Source organism: Myxocyprinus asiaticus, chromosome 1 (genome assembly GCF_019703515.2).
Source record: "Myxocyprinus asiaticus isolate MX2 ecotype Aquarium Trade chromosome 1, UBuf_Myxa_2, whole genome shotgun sequence".
In the NCBI taxonomy this organism is placed as follows: Eukaryota; Metazoa; Chordata; class Actinopteri; order Cypriniformes; family Catostomidae; genus Myxocyprinus; species Myxocyprinus asiaticus.
In genome coordinates this window covers 21087793-21107630 of record NC_059344.1, presented here as the reverse complement: position 1 = coordinate 21107630, position 19838 = coordinate 21087793, and the positions used below count along the sequence as shown (strand labels likewise).

Below are 19838 nucleotides of genomic sequence, written 5' to 3'. Positions count from 1 at the left end.
TTGAAATCCTGATCATGCCTAGAGATTGTAATGGCAAGATATTCAGTGAAAATGAATTACAATTTGGTTTGTTCTCACCCAAAACCAACTGAATCCCTTCAGAGGACATGTTTAACCACTGTAGTAGTTTGGATAACTTTATGCTCCCTTAATGTGCTTTTTGTAGCTTGAAATGTCTGGCCACCATTCACTTGCATTGAATTGACCTATAGAGCTGAAATATTCTTCTTAAAATCTTTGCATGTGTTCTGCAGATGAAAGTCATAAACATCTGGGATTGTGTGAATGTGAGTAAATGATGAGCATCACCAATCAAATTAGTTGCCATGGGTTTAATTAGCTGTTCCGTAATTTATGCAGTTTACTTGTACTTTTGATACTTATGTAAATTTAATATCAGTTACTTTAATACTTTTACTTAAGTCATTTTCTCATGAGCTACTTTAACTTTTACTTGAGTCAGTTTCCATGAAAGTAACTTTACTTTTACTCAAGTATGACAAATGGATATTTTATACAACACTGGATGCAAGTGTTGAACTGATGTTGGCTAACCTGCTAAAGCTAGTGGCAACACATCATGTGCCTTTGAAACGTCACTTCCGTCAGCTGTTAAACAGCGAATGCTTCCATGTAAAACCGTTAAGTGTTCCATTTGGGATGATACTACATTTTGAAAATTCATACACTACATGGCTGAGTGCATAGTATATTTTAAAAGTGCACATTTTACAGTGTGTCATTTGGGACACAGCTAAAGTCTTTCTAGCACTGTTGGCCATCTTTGGAATGCTCTCGGGAGACTATTTCCAGTCATACCAGTGCAGCTCCTATCTACTTGAATGGAAAAAAAGACCAACATCTCAAATACGGTTGGTCAAGACTACGATCAAAGAACATTTCAAATCAGCAATAAAATCTGACAATACTAGTATCATAAATTGTGCTTCTATACCTCATATTACGCAAAAAAAAAAAAAAAATTCCCAGCTTGTATAGCTAATGCGCATGCACGTTCTAGAGTTGATTGACAGGTGATGTCCGTATCTAAAAGATGATTGGCTCTTTTAACTGTAAGGCAGGACATCCTTTCTACAGCCATTGACCGTTGGGCGCTTAGAACTCCTTGATTGAGCATTCCAATTTCTCCCATTCATTTAAATAGAAATGTCCCATCTCTGCTAAATAATCTCCAGCTAAGCGCAGCACTATGCAATGCATCATACACGCAAAGTCAATGGGCATGACCATGAAGTTATATAGTCCATTCAATCAAGCACCAGCGATATAAACAAAGACAGCACATTCCTAAGAAGTTGGTAGTGTAAATGGACTGTATGCAGTTAAACAGAAGAATAGAAAAATGGACTTGCGTTCTTTTGTACATTAACTGCATCCTTGTTGAATGTCAGTTATAGTTCAAGTGACACACTCCTTTTATACGCATGAAAAATGTGGTTCTCTTGAATGCATCTCCATTAAATTATAGAGAATGTAAAGTATTATTAATTCAGTTGATCTACTGACACACAAATCATGGCTAGTATTAACAGTGATTGTATCGGCCTTCCAGGTTAGACTGCATGTAGATCAAGGGATCTTTTTTTCTACCGGTCAATTTTGCTTTAAAAAATTAAATTCATTTATTGAAACACGAAAAAACTTAAACCAAAAATATTCTAAATTCGAATTTCAAACTAAATGAAAATATCATTAAAATAACAAAGTGGTCAAAAAAAGACTTCTTTCACTGGCCACTTTGACGTAAAAATCACTCTACTACAACAGATGGAAAAATACCTACAGTATAATAAATTATATCATAAATCCAATTGTAAATATAAACATAATAATAATAATTGAAAAATAAACCATGACCTCAGGAAAGTTTATATATTTATATTATAAGTTTATTGACATGATTTGATATTCCACTATATTTTCAGAGTTTGGACATTAACTTAATTACCACCTGCTGGTGGAATCTCCACATTGCAAAAGCAGGAACTGAATTTAGACTTTGCGTCGAGTGTACACAAGCTCCTGAAACTTCTTAGCACAATGTCCTATTTGTCAGGAAAATAGCAAATTGTTCTTTGTGGCACTTCATTTACATACAATACACACATAGGCTGTGTCTCATTTGGAAGGCTGCATCCTCCGGAGGTTGCATTTCTCGGCTACATACATAATCGAGGCTGTCTAGTTTCAGAAAAGTGAGTAGGACACTTCGAATGCAGCCTTCGAATGCGACCTTCTTTCACGGGAATTCGAAGGATGCATGAGGTGTATCCTTCGTCGGCACTCACAACCCACAACTCTTTGCTTCAACAGAAATGTCTAAAAACAAATAACAGCAATTTGCCCGTAAATATGATGTTCAAAGGCAAGTAATGTTAATTCCCAGGTTGAAGTACCTCAGTAGATGGGTGCGGAGTATATAATGTGTATAATTATATTAATATATAATTAAAATAAAGTATTAGACTAAAAGTACACCTGTAAAATCCATTTTCTTTTCTCTTTACATCATTATAACTCTCCTAAAATTTACCTCACACATTCCCTTCTAAAGTGACTTTGTTCCCTTCTCACTCGAAGCGCTTGCGCTTGTTAAAGAGTGGCGTGCTTTCATAGCAACCATGTTACGTTCCGTTTCCGTTTGTCCTACGAAGGCCGTCTCGTTTAAATGAGATTTGTTTAAAGGAGGACGCTCGGTATACTGCAGCCTTCAAAGGATGTGTCCTATCTAGCACGCAGCCTTTGAAATGAGACACAGCCATAGTTTGCGCACATACACCCACAGCCACTTGCATTTTGCGCTGGCACAAATATTGCACTTAGAATTACTTTATTAGCTATGGACCAGTGAAAAAACCTGATGTACTGAATAATTTATTAGGGTTTCCTTCATTAGGCGTGTCTGGTGCCTGTTTGTCATTGAGGGGGAGGAGTCTGTTTTGATGCAGAGAATGACTGACTGCCTCATAATCACTCTCTAATTATGTAAGCCACTGGAGAACACTCACAATATTAAAGCACTGACTGCACTGCAGGGGCCACTGTACTGTTTTATTGAGCATTAATAATGTAAGGCTGAGCAAACCGGCTGATCTGATAGCAGAAATGGGGTATTTCAGGTCAAACCTGGGACAGCTCATAAAAGGAGGTTCTGTTTTTCAGAAATTTAGTATGAGCAATGACCCACAATGCAATGCTGCTGTAATGGAACAAAATAACCTGTTTTTTATTTTTCCATTTGTTCAAATAAATAGACATACTCTCAAAAACATTAATGATGCAGCTCTCAGGACACCAACAAAGATAATGTTTGTTTTAAATGACAGACACCATTGAAAAGCTTAGTTAAAACTTAGGTTACAGTCCAGGACTACGCTTAATCTCTGCCTGGGGTGTCAATGGTGGATATTTATTCTTGCGCTTAAAATCATCCTCTTCCATTCAGAAGTGATTTGTGTCAAATTTACCCGCAATCAGGATGATGTTACTGATCCCAAAATGGCTGCTCAGAGACACAACTGAGCCATATTGAAAGCCATGGAGAGGCTACCCTCTGATACATGGCTCTACACACATCACATATCGACTATAGGCTTCATTTTATTCCTTTTACCCCCCCTTTAATTTATCATTCATGTCCATAAATACCCCCTTTGTCCTTGTGTATGGAGTGTGTCTGAGACCAAAAGAAGCTTAGTATTAAGTCTATATGGCTGGTTATAAATTAATAATTAGTACAGACGATAGGAGGGGGGATGGGGTGAGTTTTGGATCAGACCCAGCCATGAATGCCAGCAAACCCCATTATCCTCTGATCTTTCTTTCTGTGAGATGTATCAATATTCAGAGACCATCTCATTCTCTGTCCTGTTTCTTCCTCCTCCCCCTCCCCTTCTCCATTATTCACACAGCGTACATAAACTCCAGATCACCATCAAGTCAGGCAGTCACACACATTAGAGAGCTATAAACACATGCACGCAGAACAGAAACCACACACCGTGAATTCCCAGCAGGCCTTGCTCTCAGCACGGGTGTGGTTGAGAGGTCATTGCTCATTCTAAAGAGAACCAGGTGATAATGGAAAACTTGGACTATAAAAGAAATGTCGATGTTTCTTCTCCCTCAGTGAGGATTCATGAGGGAGAACCCTCTTTATTGGCTCTCCAGTTAATCGATTGTTGCTGGGCTCAATCTTTTAAATAGATGAAGATATCCTGGCTACGTTCACAAACCAGAAGAATATAGCTGTCAGTCCTGTTTTAGGATGTTTGCAGGCCAGTTTTTTGTTTGATTTGTTCTGAAACAGGAGCTAAAAATGTTACAATGTTGCAGTTTCTCCTAATGCGTTAACGCTTGCTGTGTGTCCAGCAGGAACATTAAAAATCAAATCAAATCAAATCACTTTTATTGTCACACAGCCTTATACACAAGTGCAATGGTGTGTGAAATGCAGTTCCGATCAACATAGCAGTCGTGACAGTGATGAGTGACAGATATTGTCAATTTACAATAACATCAAATTAACACAACACAATTTAAAGTCTAATATACACATAATCACACACAACACAATATACAAATAATAACATACACTGTACAGTACAATACACACAATATAGATACACATTATTCAATAAAAAAAAGTATATATAGTATATATAGAATGTACAGTAGGTTGTATTGTACTGTATTGACATTCAGGCTGTCGGTTGATAGTAAGTTGTTAAGAGAGAATATAATATAATAATAATATAATTTATGACAGTCTGGTGTGAGATATAAGAGTAATAAAGTGCAGTGCTGATGTATTTGATCATGGGAGATCAAGAGTTCAAAAGTCTGATTGCTTGGGGGAAGAAGCTATCATGGAGTCGGCTGGTGCGGGTCCTGATGCTGCGATACCACCTGCCTGATGGTAGCAGTGAGAACAGCCCATGGCTCGGGTGGCTGGAGTCTCTGATGATCCTCCGAGCTTTTTTCACACACCGCCTGGTATATATGTCCTGGAGGGAGGGAAGCTCACCTCCGATGATGCGTCTGGCAGTTCGCACCACCCTTTGCAGTGCTTTGAGGTTGTGGACTTTGCTATTGCCGTACCAGGCGGAGATGCAGCCAGTCAGGATGCTCTCTACAGTGCAGGTGTAGAACCGTGTGAGGATGTGGCGGTTCATTCCAAACTTCCTCAGCCGTCTCAGGAAGAAGAGGCGCTGATGAGCCTTCTTCACAACGATTTCAGTGTGGATGGACCATGTGAGTTCCTCAGTGATGTGGAGACCCAGGAACTTGAAGCTGCTGACTCTCTCCACTGGTGCTCCATTGATAGTGATGGGACTGTGTTCTCTGTCTTTTCTTCTGAAGTCCACCACAAGCTCATTTGTTCACTTACTGACGTTGAGGGAGAGGGTGTGTTCTCCTGACACCAGTGTGTCAGAGTGTGCACCTCCTCTCTGTAGGCTGTTTCATCATTGTTAGTGATCAGACCGTCGTGTCGTCGTGTCATCAGCAAACTTAATGATGGCATTGGAGCTATGTGTTGCCACACAGTCATGCGTGTTCAAGTAATACAAGAGTGGGCTGAGAACACAGCCCTGTGGGGCTCCAGTGTTGAGGGTCAGTGATAAGGAGATGTTGCTGCCTATTCTAACCACCAGGCATCTGCTTGACAGGAAGTCCAGGATCCAGCTGCACAGCGAGCTGTTTAAGCCCAGAGCCTGGAGTTTCTCATCTAGCTTGGAGGGCACTATGGTGTTGAATGCTGAGCTGTAGTCTACAAACAACATTCTCACATAAGTGTTCTTTTTTTCCAGGTGGGAGAGAGCAGTGTGTATTGTAGATGCAATAGCATCATCAGTGGAGCGGTTGTTGCGGTAAGCAAACTGCAATGGGTCTAGAGAGAGAGGCAGCACAGAGCAGATGTAATTTCTGATTAGTCTCTCAGAGCATTTGCTGATGATGGGGGTCAGAGCAACAGGATGCCAGTCATTTAAGCAAGTGATTTTTGATTGCTTTGGAACAGGCACAATGGTGGATGTTTTAAAGCATGTGGGGACTACAGACAAAGAGAGGGAAAGGTTGAAAATGTCCGTAAAAACACCAGCCAGCTGGTTCACGCACACTCTGATGACGCGGCCCGGAATGCCGTCTGGGCCCGCTGCTTTGCGGATATTCACCCGTCGGAAGGATCGGGTTACATCTGCTACAGAGACGGAGAGTGAACTAACCTCTGTAGCTTCAGCCGCGAGAGCTCTCTCCGCGAGGGCGGTGTTATTTCCCTCAAAACGAGCATAAAAAGTATTTAGCTCATCCGGGAGAGAGGCAGCAGTGTTCATGGAGGAGTTTTTATTCCCTTTAAAGTCCGTGATGATATTAATTCCCTGCCACATGCTTCTAGAGTTGGTGGTGTTAAACTGTCCTTCAATCTTGCTCCTATACTGGCATTTTGCTGTTCTGAGTAGTTTTTCGGAGGGCATAACTGGCTTGTTTATGCTCCACCGCATTCCCGGAATTAAAAGCGGAGGTCTGCACATTAAGTGCCGTGCGAACATCGCTATTAATCCATGGCTTCTGGTTCGGATAGATCCGTGTTGTTCTGGTCGGAACGACGTCCTCTACACATTTTCTGATGAAACACATTATGCTATCAGCATAAAGCTCGATGTCATCATCAGAGGCGGACCGAAACATCTCTCAGTCTGTGTGATCAAAACAGTCCTGTAGCGTAGAGTCTGATTGGTTCGACCAGCACTGGATCGTTCTGACAGTGGGTGCTTCCTGTTTCAGTTTCTGCCTGTAAGTGGGCAGAAGCAGAATGGAAGAGTGGTCCAATTTGCCAAATGGTGGGCGGGGGAGGGATTTGTAGCCATCCCAGAAGGGAGAGTAGCAATGGTCCAAAACCCGGTCCCCTCGTGTGTTGAAACTAATGTGCTGGTGGTATTTTGGTGCGACTGATTTGAAACTGGCTTTATTAAAGTCCCCAGTCACAATGAACGCGGCCTCAGGGTGCGCGGTTTCCTGCTTGCTTATAATCCCATACAGTTCCTTGAGTGCCCGGTCTGTGTCGGCTTGTGGGGGGGATGTACACAGCAGTGATAATGACCGCTGTGAATTCCCTCGGTAGCCAGAATGGTCGACACAGAAGCATGAGAAATTCCAGATCAGGAGAACAGAAAGACTTGATGGAATGTACGTTCCTCTGATCACACCAGGATTTGTTGATCATAAAACATACACCACCACCTCTGCTTTTACCTGAGAGGTCTTTCGCTCTCTCCGCTCGGTGCACGGAGAACCCCGCGGGTTCAATGGCTGAGTCTGGAATTTCCGCAGACGTCCAAGTTTCCGTAAGGCAGATAATGCAGCAGTCCCTCGTCTCTCGTTGGAAAGAGATCCGCGCTTTCAGCTCGCAGAGCTTGTTATCCAGAGACTGAACATTTGCCAGTAGAATACTGGGTAGCGGGGGTCAATTTGCGCGGCGTCTTTCTCTGATGAGAACGGCGGCTCTGTTTCCCCTTTTCCTCCTGCGATTCCGCGGCCGTGCAGCACAGACAAAGGGCTTCGCTTGCGTGTTTGTAAACAGCAGGTCGGCATTGAGGAATTTGAAGTCCGGTTTATGGTGTGTAATTGCTGAACCAATGTCCAAAAGTGTTTGTCTGTCGTAGAAAATAAGGCATACAGCATCCAAGACAAAAAACATAAGAACTGTAAACAAAACAAACAAAACACTACCTAGTGTTCTAGTGTGTACACTAGTATACACACTAGAAAAGAAACACACAACAGTGATTCTGTGCCGCAGAAAGGTCCTCTTATAAAACAAATACTGATGGGACTTGTGACAAAAGTTAAGTTCTTCACGTCTTTTGTAAGTCAGCATTTAACCACATAAGCATGTCAGTTTTTACAAGCCTGCGGCTCAGCTTGTTCTCCTGTGGAGGGGTCTGTTGATGCTCTGCTCAAGTTATAACATAATTTCAACTTTGCACCAGAGCTTCTGAAGCGTCAGCTAATGATTACCAGACAATTAGGATTAATTATATTTCCATTGGCAGTGCCAGCGCTAACAGCAGACCAAGACACACTTTTCATATGGAGTTCAACGTGGCGCTTGCTGCCCTGAAACAAATCATGTGGATTCCATATTCAAAGTGAAAAGGCAGCCCGATGACGAAAAATATTGTGGAGGATGAGGGTTTAAGAAATTTAATGTGCATTGCAATGAATAGTAGCTCTATCAATCAGTCAACATCCCACTTAAACTTTGGTAAATGTTTAATGTTGAATTGTGGAATTATTTTTGTGAATTTCTGTCTTTGTACTGTGGAGTTTGGAAAATGTTAATAAAGCATTATTGTTACATGTTGTTTTGTTCTGTTGTGTTGTTCTTTCCAAAGAAGGAAATAAATGCATTTTGACAGGAAATAAATATATACAGAGTAAAATTTCAGCACTTTTAAAATCTGAGATTAAAATCGCGATTAAATGTGCACTCAGTAATTCTAATCCAGTACACATTTTGTCAAATTCTGCAAATATCTCCTCACAGTCTGCTAGCTGCTAGAGGTTGTTGGTAATACCCAAAAATCTTTGTGCTTGAATAATTTAAGCATGCTTGTTTGGTCAAAAGGGACTTATTGGGGCATTTAATTAGTTGTTGTTAAGCATTCATAGAGATTTTAGCTATTGATGTTGTTTTACTGTAAATAGTTGTTTCATGTAAAGTCACCATTAGGGTACCGTAATTAGTGTTCCATAAGTGGTCATCTTGGATCCTGTTCAATCCATGTAATTTTTCCTTGTGCATGTGAACACGCAAAGCTGATGTGCAGCTTTATCTACTCAAATTTAATGACTGATCTCAGTTTTTATTTTCTTTAGAGCCAATATATTAAGAAGAAACAGTGATATAAATGTTAATTTGAAACAGCTTGCTTTTAGTTACTAAATCTTATTTGTGTGACATACATTTTTAGTAAATAAAGTTGAATAACTGTTACATTTGTGTATACTGTATCTAACAAAGGTTTTGTAGTTGTGCTGACTACCGTAAGCTCTTGTATGAAAATGACACATTTTGAATGAACATATTGTATGAACATGTATGTGTATGAAAATACATGTATGAACATAATTTTGACATTCACACCTGTTAGTAAAATAAGGTTGTCAACCCCAAGCACTGACTGTGTGAATGTGGCCCCTTGATAATAGCCCCTTGATTCTGAGTATGTAACATAATCTTGATTATATGCATATCATGGACAGGACGTTTACAGATGAAAATCTTTTCTACAAGGGGCATCAAACACGGCCTAACATCAGAGAGTCATGCTGAGCTCTGCTATCAATTTCATATATTAAGACAAGAAAGGGTGCCACCAGCCACTGCATTCTTGTATTGCACAGAAAGAAAAGCAAAAAAGAGAAAGAAAGAGATGAGGAACAGAGAAAAAAAGAGATAAGGGAGATTAGAGGAAAAGGAAGCATAGGGAGGAGTAAAGTGATACAGTCTGATGTCTCTCTCTCTCTCTCTCTCTCTCTCTCTTTCACAGCAATACAGGACAGCACTGTCGGCAAACTGTTTCTGTACCTCCATCATACTCTTTCCAGCTGCTACCTGCTTCAGCTAAATATCGGACAAAATCTAGAGATGATTTAGAAATTAGGCGTAATGCTTGTTGTTACCCTCTTCCACGGTGGAGTCCAACTGGGTGACTTTGATAGCCAGCAGGTCCACCCTCTCCTGCAGGTTATTCATACGCAGGTAGAAATTGTTGGCTTCATTAAACAGCTCCCCGAAGATGTCCTCCGCATGACGACCTGTAAGACAGACAGCGAGAAAAACAGAGATTACCCTGCTGTATGCCTGGGTGGTATGATGGGACAGTATATACAGTATCATGTGACAGCAGTAATGGTGTAAACTAGCAAAGACTTTGCTGTACCATTATATAATGTGGTGGTTGTATTTGTACGGTTTTCAGTGGGCACTGCTTTGCATAATTTAGACATGAGACCAACGAACAAGAATCATGGAAGAATCTCTACACTATAGAGATCACACTACACTATGTGCTCCATTCACACGTATTCAAACACATCCGAATGCTTTCCAAAAGAAGTGAAAGTCACACATTGACCTCTTGGCTCAATACAAAGAATTAATATTGTTTCTATTGTTGCAGGTGGCTATTATCTAATGTTTTTATTGTTGCAGGAAAGTGAGTAGATGGTATATTTGATTGTGTTGAATATAATATTATTTGTTATTTGTGATTTTTTATTTACTAAAAGTAGAAGCGCTTGAGCTTGACATCTTATCCTGTCCACTGCAGTGTCGGAAATTATTTAGTACGCTTAAAGTGTAGTATGAACACGGCATTATATAGAATTCAAATGATGTGCGGTACCAGATGCGTGTCAAAATAAGCAACAATCCATGAAGGGCCAAGTGTTACAGGGATTTTATCACAGGTAAGAGGTGCTCCTAAACAAGACGCAGAGCGAAGATGTTTAATTAATTGGTTTATCCAAAAATAGGCATTATAGCTTGGTTACTTCATATAAAGCATTTCTTAAGCAAAATGAACTATACTGACTTTCTATACAAAAGTTCAGCCAAGCAACCCTATGTGGCACAAGCTGATAGGTTCTTAGAGCTTATTATCTGTTAGCCAATGGGCTCGCTCAAGGCAAGGCAAGTTTATTTATACAGCACATTTCATACACATTGGCAAATCAAAGTGCTTTACATATAAATGATAAAGAAAATACAAGATAAAATAAAATTTAAAACCAATTAAGAACAAGAAATGAAAATAAAAAGTAATAAAATTAATTTAAAAAATAAGTAAAAAACTGAAAAGAGTACAGAAATAAAATGGTGCAGTGCAATCAGCACAGTGCTATGTCAATAAATGCACAGTTAAACAGATGTGTTTTCAGTATGGATTTGAATGTGGCTACTGTTGGAGCACATCTGACCTCTTTTGGAAGCCGGTTCCAGCTGCGGGTGGCATAATAGCTAAACGCTGTCTCACCTTGTTTTGAGCGAACCCTCTCTATGGGTATGTCTAACTGACTTGATCCTAATGATCTGAGAGGTCTGTTAGGTTTATATTCAACACGTATGTCTGAAATGTATTTAGGTCCTAGGCTATTGAGCGATTTATAAACGAGTAATAGTACTTTAAAATCAATTCTAAATGTAACTGGAAGCCAGTGTAAAGACCTGAGGACTGGAGTAATGTGACATGTTAAGCCAATCAGCTCACATGATGTAAGCTTATTGGTCCTTTGACATGAAATCGGGAAGGATACAGAAAGGAATAAGCAATTTATTAAAAGAAAACAGAAAATAAATACAGAATGCCACTGACTCAGGCTGCCCAGCTGTTTGATGATGGCCGCCAGGGTGCTGTTGGTGACGCACTCCAGCTCACTGGGCACTCCATCAGGCAGAGCTCCTCTGCACAGGTGCTTGGGCTCGATACTCCTCTTAACCAGCGGCATGACTGACTACTGCTGAAAGAGAGAGAGATCAAACTACTGCAAACCACTTCAGGCACAAAACAAACACCTAATGAACTAAACTGAATTCCAAATGAAGAAGAACCTTCAAGAGCAATACATTTCAAGGGGTATAAAATGAAATCCATTCAAACTGAGTGGAAAATGTATCCAGAATCATACAATATGGCAATTAGATGCAAGCTGTACACACTGAATAATAAAAAGAGAAACATCCACTATAAGTTCACTGATATGAAAACGGCTACACTTGTACACTTGTTTATCCCCAAATATTGTTTTTGTATTTATTTATTGATTGTTTACAGTGGAGTAATAGTACTGTTTAGAGTGTCTGTAGCTTTCACAGACCCACATTGTGTGCATGGTACAAGAATATCCAGCTAGAATAACAATAAACTTGACTTAACTTTTCTTTTTACCTTTTTTGGGGGAACAAATGAAAGGCACTCTTGAGAGTATGTCGAGTTTACTATTATGTCAAGTGCAAGAAAATAATAAAATATAGGCTAGTTTCACCCGAAACTACAGTGTTGGTATCTCGGAAAATGAAAATAAATAAATAAATAAATAAAAATCAGTTCTATGAATAATTACACAATGCCTTTTCTGCTGAACTAACATGTCCTAAGTGTTTTGAGTGTAATAGCCTAATCGTTTGTTTGTATTTAATTCCACAGGCTTCTGACAAAACTAGATCTTTCTTTCTGAAGTGGGACCTACTGCGATCTGCGCCTGTTTACAGACCACCACTGTCCACAGACGAACATTAATAAAGACATTCACTGGCATGTCACACACATACGCATGCAGGCGAAATGGTTCAGTGACCCGAGTACACAGATGGCATCACCTGGCAACTAAAGTGTACTAGTATGATGCTTATGAGACATGAAAAAGAGCACTGTTACAGCCTAGTGGAACAGCAGACATTGTGTGTGTGTTCCTGCTGACTAGTTATTGTTGTGGTCTATATGTGAATAAAAACTTTATGGATAATAAATGTAAGAAAATCTATTGAACTTATCAAACAATTGTGTATGTTAGGGCTGGGTATCCCCAACCACCTCACAATACATTACATATTGCGATACATAAGCCATGTTTCAATATATAAAGATACATCACAATATCATGCATTGGATTGCAATTTAAATTGTGGCAAACGTATGAGAGAGACTCGTGAGAGAAATGAGTGAATCTGTGGGTTCAGTTTCAATTGCTCTCATGTCTCATAAGCAGCTCTGATATCACTGAGAAAAAGTATAACGATATACCTGTGTATGATTTTAGCGAAACAGCTCTTGTCTGTGTGTGTTGTGCTCAACCAATTTAAATATTTTTAATGGCCGATGCCGATATCTAGAGAGGGGAGTGGCCAATGGCTGATTATTAAAAATATTTGATAAAAGAAATTGTTAATAATCCTTTGACAAGACTGTTGGTAGATTTTGGAACTGATTTAAAGAATAGCCAACATAGCCAATAGTGCATAGTTAGTGGCCAATGTCGATCTTAAAGAAATATTCCAGGTTACAACACAAGTTAAGCTCAATCGACAACATTTGTGGCATAATGTTGATTACCACAAAAATTCATTTTGACTCGTCCCTCCTTTTCTTAAAAAAAAAAACAAACAAACATCTAGGTGTCTGTGAGGCACTTACAATGGAAGTGAATGGGGCCAATTTTTGAATGGTAAAATACACTTTCAAAAGTATAGCCACAAGACATAAACAATGTGTGTCTAAACATGATTTTAGTGTGATAAAATCACTTACTAATTTTTCTGTGTAGTTACATCCAATTTTACAAATTTGTTGCCATGACGATGTAATGTCAACAAACCCTACAACAACTATAAAAATTAAAATTTAAACAACTTATCAGCTCAAATATTACATGAGTTTTAACAGAAGAATTAATGCAAGTGCTTTTATAAAATTATAAGCTTCACATTTCTTCCTTTAAACCCTCCAAAAATTGGCCACAGTCACTTAGTTGTGCTCAAAAGTTTGCATACCCTTTGAGAATTGGTAATATGTACCATTTTTAAAGAAAACATGAGTGAGCAGGCAAAACACATTTCTTTATTTCTTATGGGATTCATATTAAACTGCAGGTTATAACAGAATGGCACAATCATAAAACAAACATGGCAACAAAGAATAAAATGAAATGACCCCTGTTCAAAAGTCTGCATACCCTTAGTTCTTAATACTGTTTATTGGCACCTTTAGCATCAATGACAGCGTGCAGTCTTTTGTAATAGTTGTCTCTTGCAGGTGGTATAGCTGCCCATTCATCTTGGCAAAATGCCTCCAGGTTATGCAAAGTCTTTGGTCATCTTGCATGAACCGCACATTTGAGATCTCCCCAGAAGAAGCAGTGCATACCCCTGGAATGGAAAAGGGCAGTGGCCATCTTTATACCCAAAGAAATGAATGCTCTACTGAATGTGGAGGGAAAGATTTTCTTTTTGTTGGTAGCAAGGAGGATGTCTGATTACCTCCTGAAGAATGGATACATAGACACAAGCTGCCAGAAGGCAGGCGTACCAGGTTTTCCTGGATATGTGGAGCATGTGTCAGTAATATGGGAGCTTTTGCCATGGGCCAGGATGAAGATCATGCCAGCAAAGTCAAATAGCCTTTCTATTCGTAAGGGGATTAGAAACTACCATATATCGTTTGAGGTGAATGCTGAAAGAATCTGTCAGATAAAGAGAATACACAGCAGATCTGTCAGATAAACACATGGCAGGGTTGGTTCAGAAGAAGCTGAAAGAGGGCTTGGATAAGATTCAATTTTCATCTCCCAGGCAAATACAAGGTCTGGTGTTACTAATTTACATTGTATCATTGCCTGATGTGGCCGCTAAAAATGTGTCAGATCACTGAAGCGGCAAGGATGGACACTAAGGCCAACAGTTACATCAGGAAATGGATGGGCTTGCCGCGTTGTCTTTCAGATGTAGCGCTGTTTGGAAGAAATGCCTTACAACTGCCACTAAAGTCCATTACCCTGGGTTACAAGCAGGAGAAGACCAGGCTGTTCTTAGAACTAAGGGAATCAACAGATCAGTCAGTGAGGGCTTGTCAAGCCCAGGTCTGAACAGGCCATGCCTGGAAGGTAGGTTAGGTTGTAAACAGGGTGGTTTTAAGACTGAAGCAACAAAAGATTTTTGGAAGAACCCAATCAGGAAGAGCAGGCATTGGATGGGGGATGGCTCCCAAACTGTGGTCAGCAGCCTCTAAGAAACAGAAGAAAGTGATGGTAGTGACAGAAGTAACTATGATGGAAGAGGAAGGGTATATGATTCAAGCAGTCAGCCAGCAGCAGCAACGGCACTGCACAGTATGGGAATGTGCATCTAACCTCTGGAAGATACCCTAGGACGGGCTAAGTTTTCTAATGCACCTATGACACTCTTCCAAGCCCTGGAAATTTGTCTCTGTGGTATGGTAAAGAGGAGAGTTGTCCTCTCTGCAAGGCCCCAAGACCAAATCTGCAGCACTTGTTGGCTGGGTGCAAGATCGTCTTGGCACAAGGATGGTACAGGTGGCGGCATGAAGAGGTTCAGTGAAAGCTGGCAGAGATCCTAGAGGTGTGTAGAATAAAGGTGAACAAAGGCCATCATTCTCCTCAGAGGAAGTACACTGAGTTTGTTAAAAAGGGAGGTAACACTCAAGGCACGGCACGGAAGGAGGAAAGGTCAATCCTGTCACATGGAAGTGACTGGTCAATGGTGGTCGACCTTGGCCAGCAGCTAATTTGTATTGAACCCTGGTTGTATGGAATGTCTCGACGAGAAAGGAGGAATGTCTTGATGGGAGAGCAAGAACGAAAGCCAATAGAAAGGATCCGGTGTCCAGCTGCAAGGGGTGGCAGGGAGATGTCCCTGACCACTACCCCACCACCAGAAGATGTTCTGGGATTAATGGGGCGAAACATCTGTGATAGGTGGCTCCACATAGCTGGACAACTGAAGACACCATTGGAGGTGGGGCAGGCAGTAATGCCCAGCAGGTTTAGACATCTACTTGTGCATCTAAACTCAGAATGGGTAGATCTGTGTGTTTTGGGGGGTCAGTAAAGACACATGGAACCTCAAAATAATCAGAAGCTGGACAGTTCATCATGGCTGTGTCAGACCTTGTGAGCTGCCTTCCTATATTAATATTTATGCATTTGGGATATTATCCAATGTGAATTTCAATGCATTCAAGGTATGCTTGTTACCTGCACGGCTTAATCATAGCAGCACAAGGACAGAGCAGGAGCGGAAACTCGCTGGAGTGGAACAAAATATGATGCTAACATTATACAACAAGACAATACAAGAACTGACAAGGAATGAATAGAACTGGAGGGTATTTATACACAAAGGTGCTGATAAGGGAACGGAGAACAGGTGAGGAGGATTGGGAACAGTTGGCAGTGATGAGGAAAGTGCATTATGGGAAGTGTAGTCCAGGGGAAACTAAGGATGACACAAAAACCATATCAAAATAAGAGTCCACAGAACAGAACGGTGAATAACTGTGACAGCCTTCAGAAATTCCAAGACATGACTGTAGTTCAATTAGTAGGAGCCTGGTGAAAGGAATCTGTAAAGATGACCCAACTTATTCACTGTCAGAATATTTCAATTTAGCCATATAAAAATTAGGTGTTTTTTTCCACAGATGTCACTGTTGTTAATATCATAATTTTCATCTGCATCCCAACCTCAAAATCAGTGCTGTACTGTCAAATTTGTACAATGCACATAAAATAAAGCAGGTGCTAGTGCCACATTTTCAAAGGGCCCTTTGAGGGCACAAATAAACCCTGATGTGACCCAGGCTGAAATTTGAGTTTTACACCCTTGTTTTAATCTATTCTTTGACCAATATGCACTAATGCGGGTCCGGCGATGCAGGCTTGTGGACGTGTGCACAGCACCGCTGCTGAAGAAGCATTAATTCATTACAGAAAGTGTTTCATAAAATTACTGGCAGTTCACACTTTCTCCTTATTTGTTGTCTTCATGAAACAACTGGCTTGAACCCCTAAACACAAGCTGTCAAAATATGTGATGGTGAGAGAGAGAGAGAGAGAGAGAGAGAGAGAGAGAGAGAGAGAGAGACCCAAAAAGAGTGCCACCTTGCCAGTAGGGGCCTTGGAGTTGTTGCCATGGCAACAACACTAAGGAGACCATTTCTGAAAAAGACTGAATTACTGAGAGGGACACAGAGAGAGAGAGAGAAAGCGAGGAATGGAGAAAGACAGAGGAGAGAAAAATTCTTGCAGAGAAACTGTTCCCAGATTATACAGTTCACCCCAAAAGCATGTGTTCAAAATTAAAAAACAAACAAACATCAGATTTATTTCTACCTCCTTTCTCTTATATTCTCTGCATTCCAGCAACAGTGTTTAGGAGGAAAGTATGTTTTGAAGGTTTAATCAAAAGGAACAGCCGAGCTGCATTTGCAGGTCGATCTGATGAGCAGACGCGTGTTTATGCTGCTCAGATTCCAGAGTCCCTGATTCCTCTCCACCCCCCTTTTCCACATGGGTTCCCCTCACCCCTTTAATGTCAGGATCAACGCTGTGAGCCCTCTGGGAATCATGCTGATAAACCCCAACACCATGAAAAAAAAGAAAAAGAAATGTGATTGGCTTCTCTGTTCCCTTGTCCAAATTCAGACCGGTTTGGAATACAGAATAAGAGCACCATTAAAATGGAGGAAGTGTTGCCATGGTTTCCTTTCATGCCTTCAGATTGTGATTTTTGCATGATAAAAAAAAAACAAAAAAAAAAAAAAACACAACAACAAAAGAGCAGAAGCCAAACACAGACAAATATGTAGGGAGACAGACAGATGTTTTTCTGCAAATCCAGAAGTTTCTTGTCCTGGATAATACAGTTGTACACTAAGATGATGCAATTTGGCACAATTCTTTTAGATCAAGGTTTAGGAAAAGCTCTTTTCTTACTTCTGAATTAAAATAAGAATACATTTATTAGGACAGACCTGAATGGGATTGACAGAGAGTTAATAATTATCTCTCTCTTTCTATTTCTCTCCCATGAACTCTTCTCACTCTGTCACACACAATTATTCAGTGCATTCAGCACAATCAGAAAAAATCAGCCAGGCGCCCATGTGACCTGGAGTCCTAGCTCCCCAGTGCACCCACCCCGTGGCAGGGCAAGGCCAAGGGCAAATGGGGTCACTCCTGGAGCTATGCATGTACTCCGTGGCCTGTTCTGATCTGGGACTTGTTTTGTTTATGGAGTTCCATTAGCTGAGGGTGAAATGAAGATGAATAAGAGAATAAGAGTTAGAGAATAAGACTACAAAGGACTAGTCAACTAATATTATATATATTTGGGCAGGAAAATTTAACGCGTTCATTTCTGTGATTAATATTTTTTGCTAAACATGCAAAAAATTAACAATTAATGCAGTATCTGTTTTGTTTTTTGCTTTTCCTGAAACTTCACTCGATTGGAAAAAGGTGTCCTGAGTTGTTCCTGGCAGGCTACTCAGCCACAGGTTCCATATGGGATGAAGATGTTCTCATTATTTACCCTCATGATATCCCCGGTGTGTATGACTTTGTTTCTTCACCAGAACACATTTGAAGAAAAATAGAACAATTTCTTAGCTCAGTAGATCCTTAAAATGCAAGTGAATGGCAATTTCTCTTTTGAAGCTCCAAAAATCACAGACAGTCAGCATAAACTTTATCCATACAACATCAGCTGTTAAATTAATGTCTTCTAAAGCGACACGATCACTTTTGGTGTGAAAAAGATAAATATTTAAGTACTTTTTTAAACTCTAAATCATGCTTCCGGTCGGCAGCGTTACGCGTGTGTGACGTAATCGCATTGGCATTTGAAACACGTGAGAACTGACGCATGAGTGCCACAGCTGGAAGAGCAGTTTGGAGGGCCAAATAACCTTTTATTTCTTTAAGCGTAATGTGTACAGAGGTTACATGTAAAGACGAATTTCATGTAAAGACGACATAACATGTGTACGTGTTGTTAGGGTTGCACGGTATACCGGTACTACGGTAGTATCACGATACCAAAGCTTCAAAATACTGCCGGTGCCACGGTATTTTTTAAACGGTAGTACAGCTAATACGGTAGTACCATAAGTTATGTTGTATGTGCGCTAGTAAATTTTATTTTCGCTAAAACCCTTACTTGAATCAGACCTATGTTTGCAATAAAATAAAAAAAATATAGTCTTTTCGAGTGGCGTCCCCTTCACGCAGTACCCTTTAAGAGCGCAAAATGTTGTTTAGAATTTGCCCCTTATATGGTATTGTTTATTTTTCAATAAGTGTTTTTCCCATGCTTCAAACACACACACACACATACACCTCTGAAACCCAGCATCTTAATTTGGTGGTCGTGTCTCCTAATGGATAATATGGATTTAAATAAAACTTGTGAGAGTGAAAAGCTTTTTAAAAAACACAATTCACGTAACAAAATTTGGAATTAGTATTGGGTTTGTCTGATTAGGCCAGGAAAACTCATCTGCTGTGAATGCCTACAAAGATTTCAAGCCAAAGGGGGAAACACCAGCAACCTTATTAAACACCTTTGGACACATCCCACTGCTTCTGCAGAATACACACGGGTTAGTGCCACTTCATTTAATCTAACTGCTTTATCTTAACATTTACAGATTTACAGTTTCTCTGTAAAATCGAATGTTGCACTTTTTTTTTTTTTTTACAATTACAAATGCATGGTGGTGGTAACTTCGCACTTATGATCAGGGCTGCTTTTCCCAAACGCATCATAAGCCTAAGTAGATCGTAGAAACCATTGCCGCCAATGGTCTCTACGATCAACTTAAGCTTGCGATGCTTTTGGGAAACACGGCCCAGGTTTGATCATGTCCCCAAGCCGTGCGATCAAACCAGTGTGTGTGAATCTGCATTCACGCTGCTGTATACGAGGAGAGAGGGGCTGAAGCGGTTGTAACAATGAAACAGCTGTTCAAACTTTTCAATGTTACAATATCTTTATTTTTATGTTACCAACATTCAAATAATTACAGAATAATGGAATAAAAGTTTAAAGCCGTTGCCGTTTGAACAGGCTGTTTTGATGCGGTGACGTTTTTTTTTTTTTTAACATCAAACTAAGAATGTATTAGGTAACAAGTTGGTCCATTTGAGACTTCTCCCTGTTCATCCATTGGTTATTTTCACCACTTCCGGAGCAATAAATGGAATGGCTAGTTTCTAAGAACCACTATGACATATATGTA

The 19838-nt window shown here is 40.1% G+C and overlaps 1 protein-coding gene across 5 annotated transcripts in view; it reads right to left on the bottom strand.

The window, feature by feature from the left end:
* LOC127440873 (actin-binding protein WASF3-like) overlaps window positions 1–19838 on the bottom strand; it is a 58142-nt gene that overhangs the window by 19228 nt on the left and 19076 nt on the right. For 3 of the 5 annotated variants that reach the window (XM_051697923.1, XM_051697962.1, XM_051697952.1), the window contains exons 2-3: window positions 11400–11544; window positions 9706–9840 (exon numbers count right to left, since the gene is read on the bottom strand). In XM_051697923.1, coding sequence (XP_051553883.1) covers window positions 9706–9840; window positions 11400–11532 — 268 coding nt within the window. In that variant the 5' untranslated portion in view covers window positions 11533–11544. The remainder of the gene's footprint in view (window positions 1–9705; window positions 9841–11399; window positions 11545–19838) is intronic. The other 2 variants (XM_051697941.1, XM_051697933.1) reach the window with 1 other exon arrangement.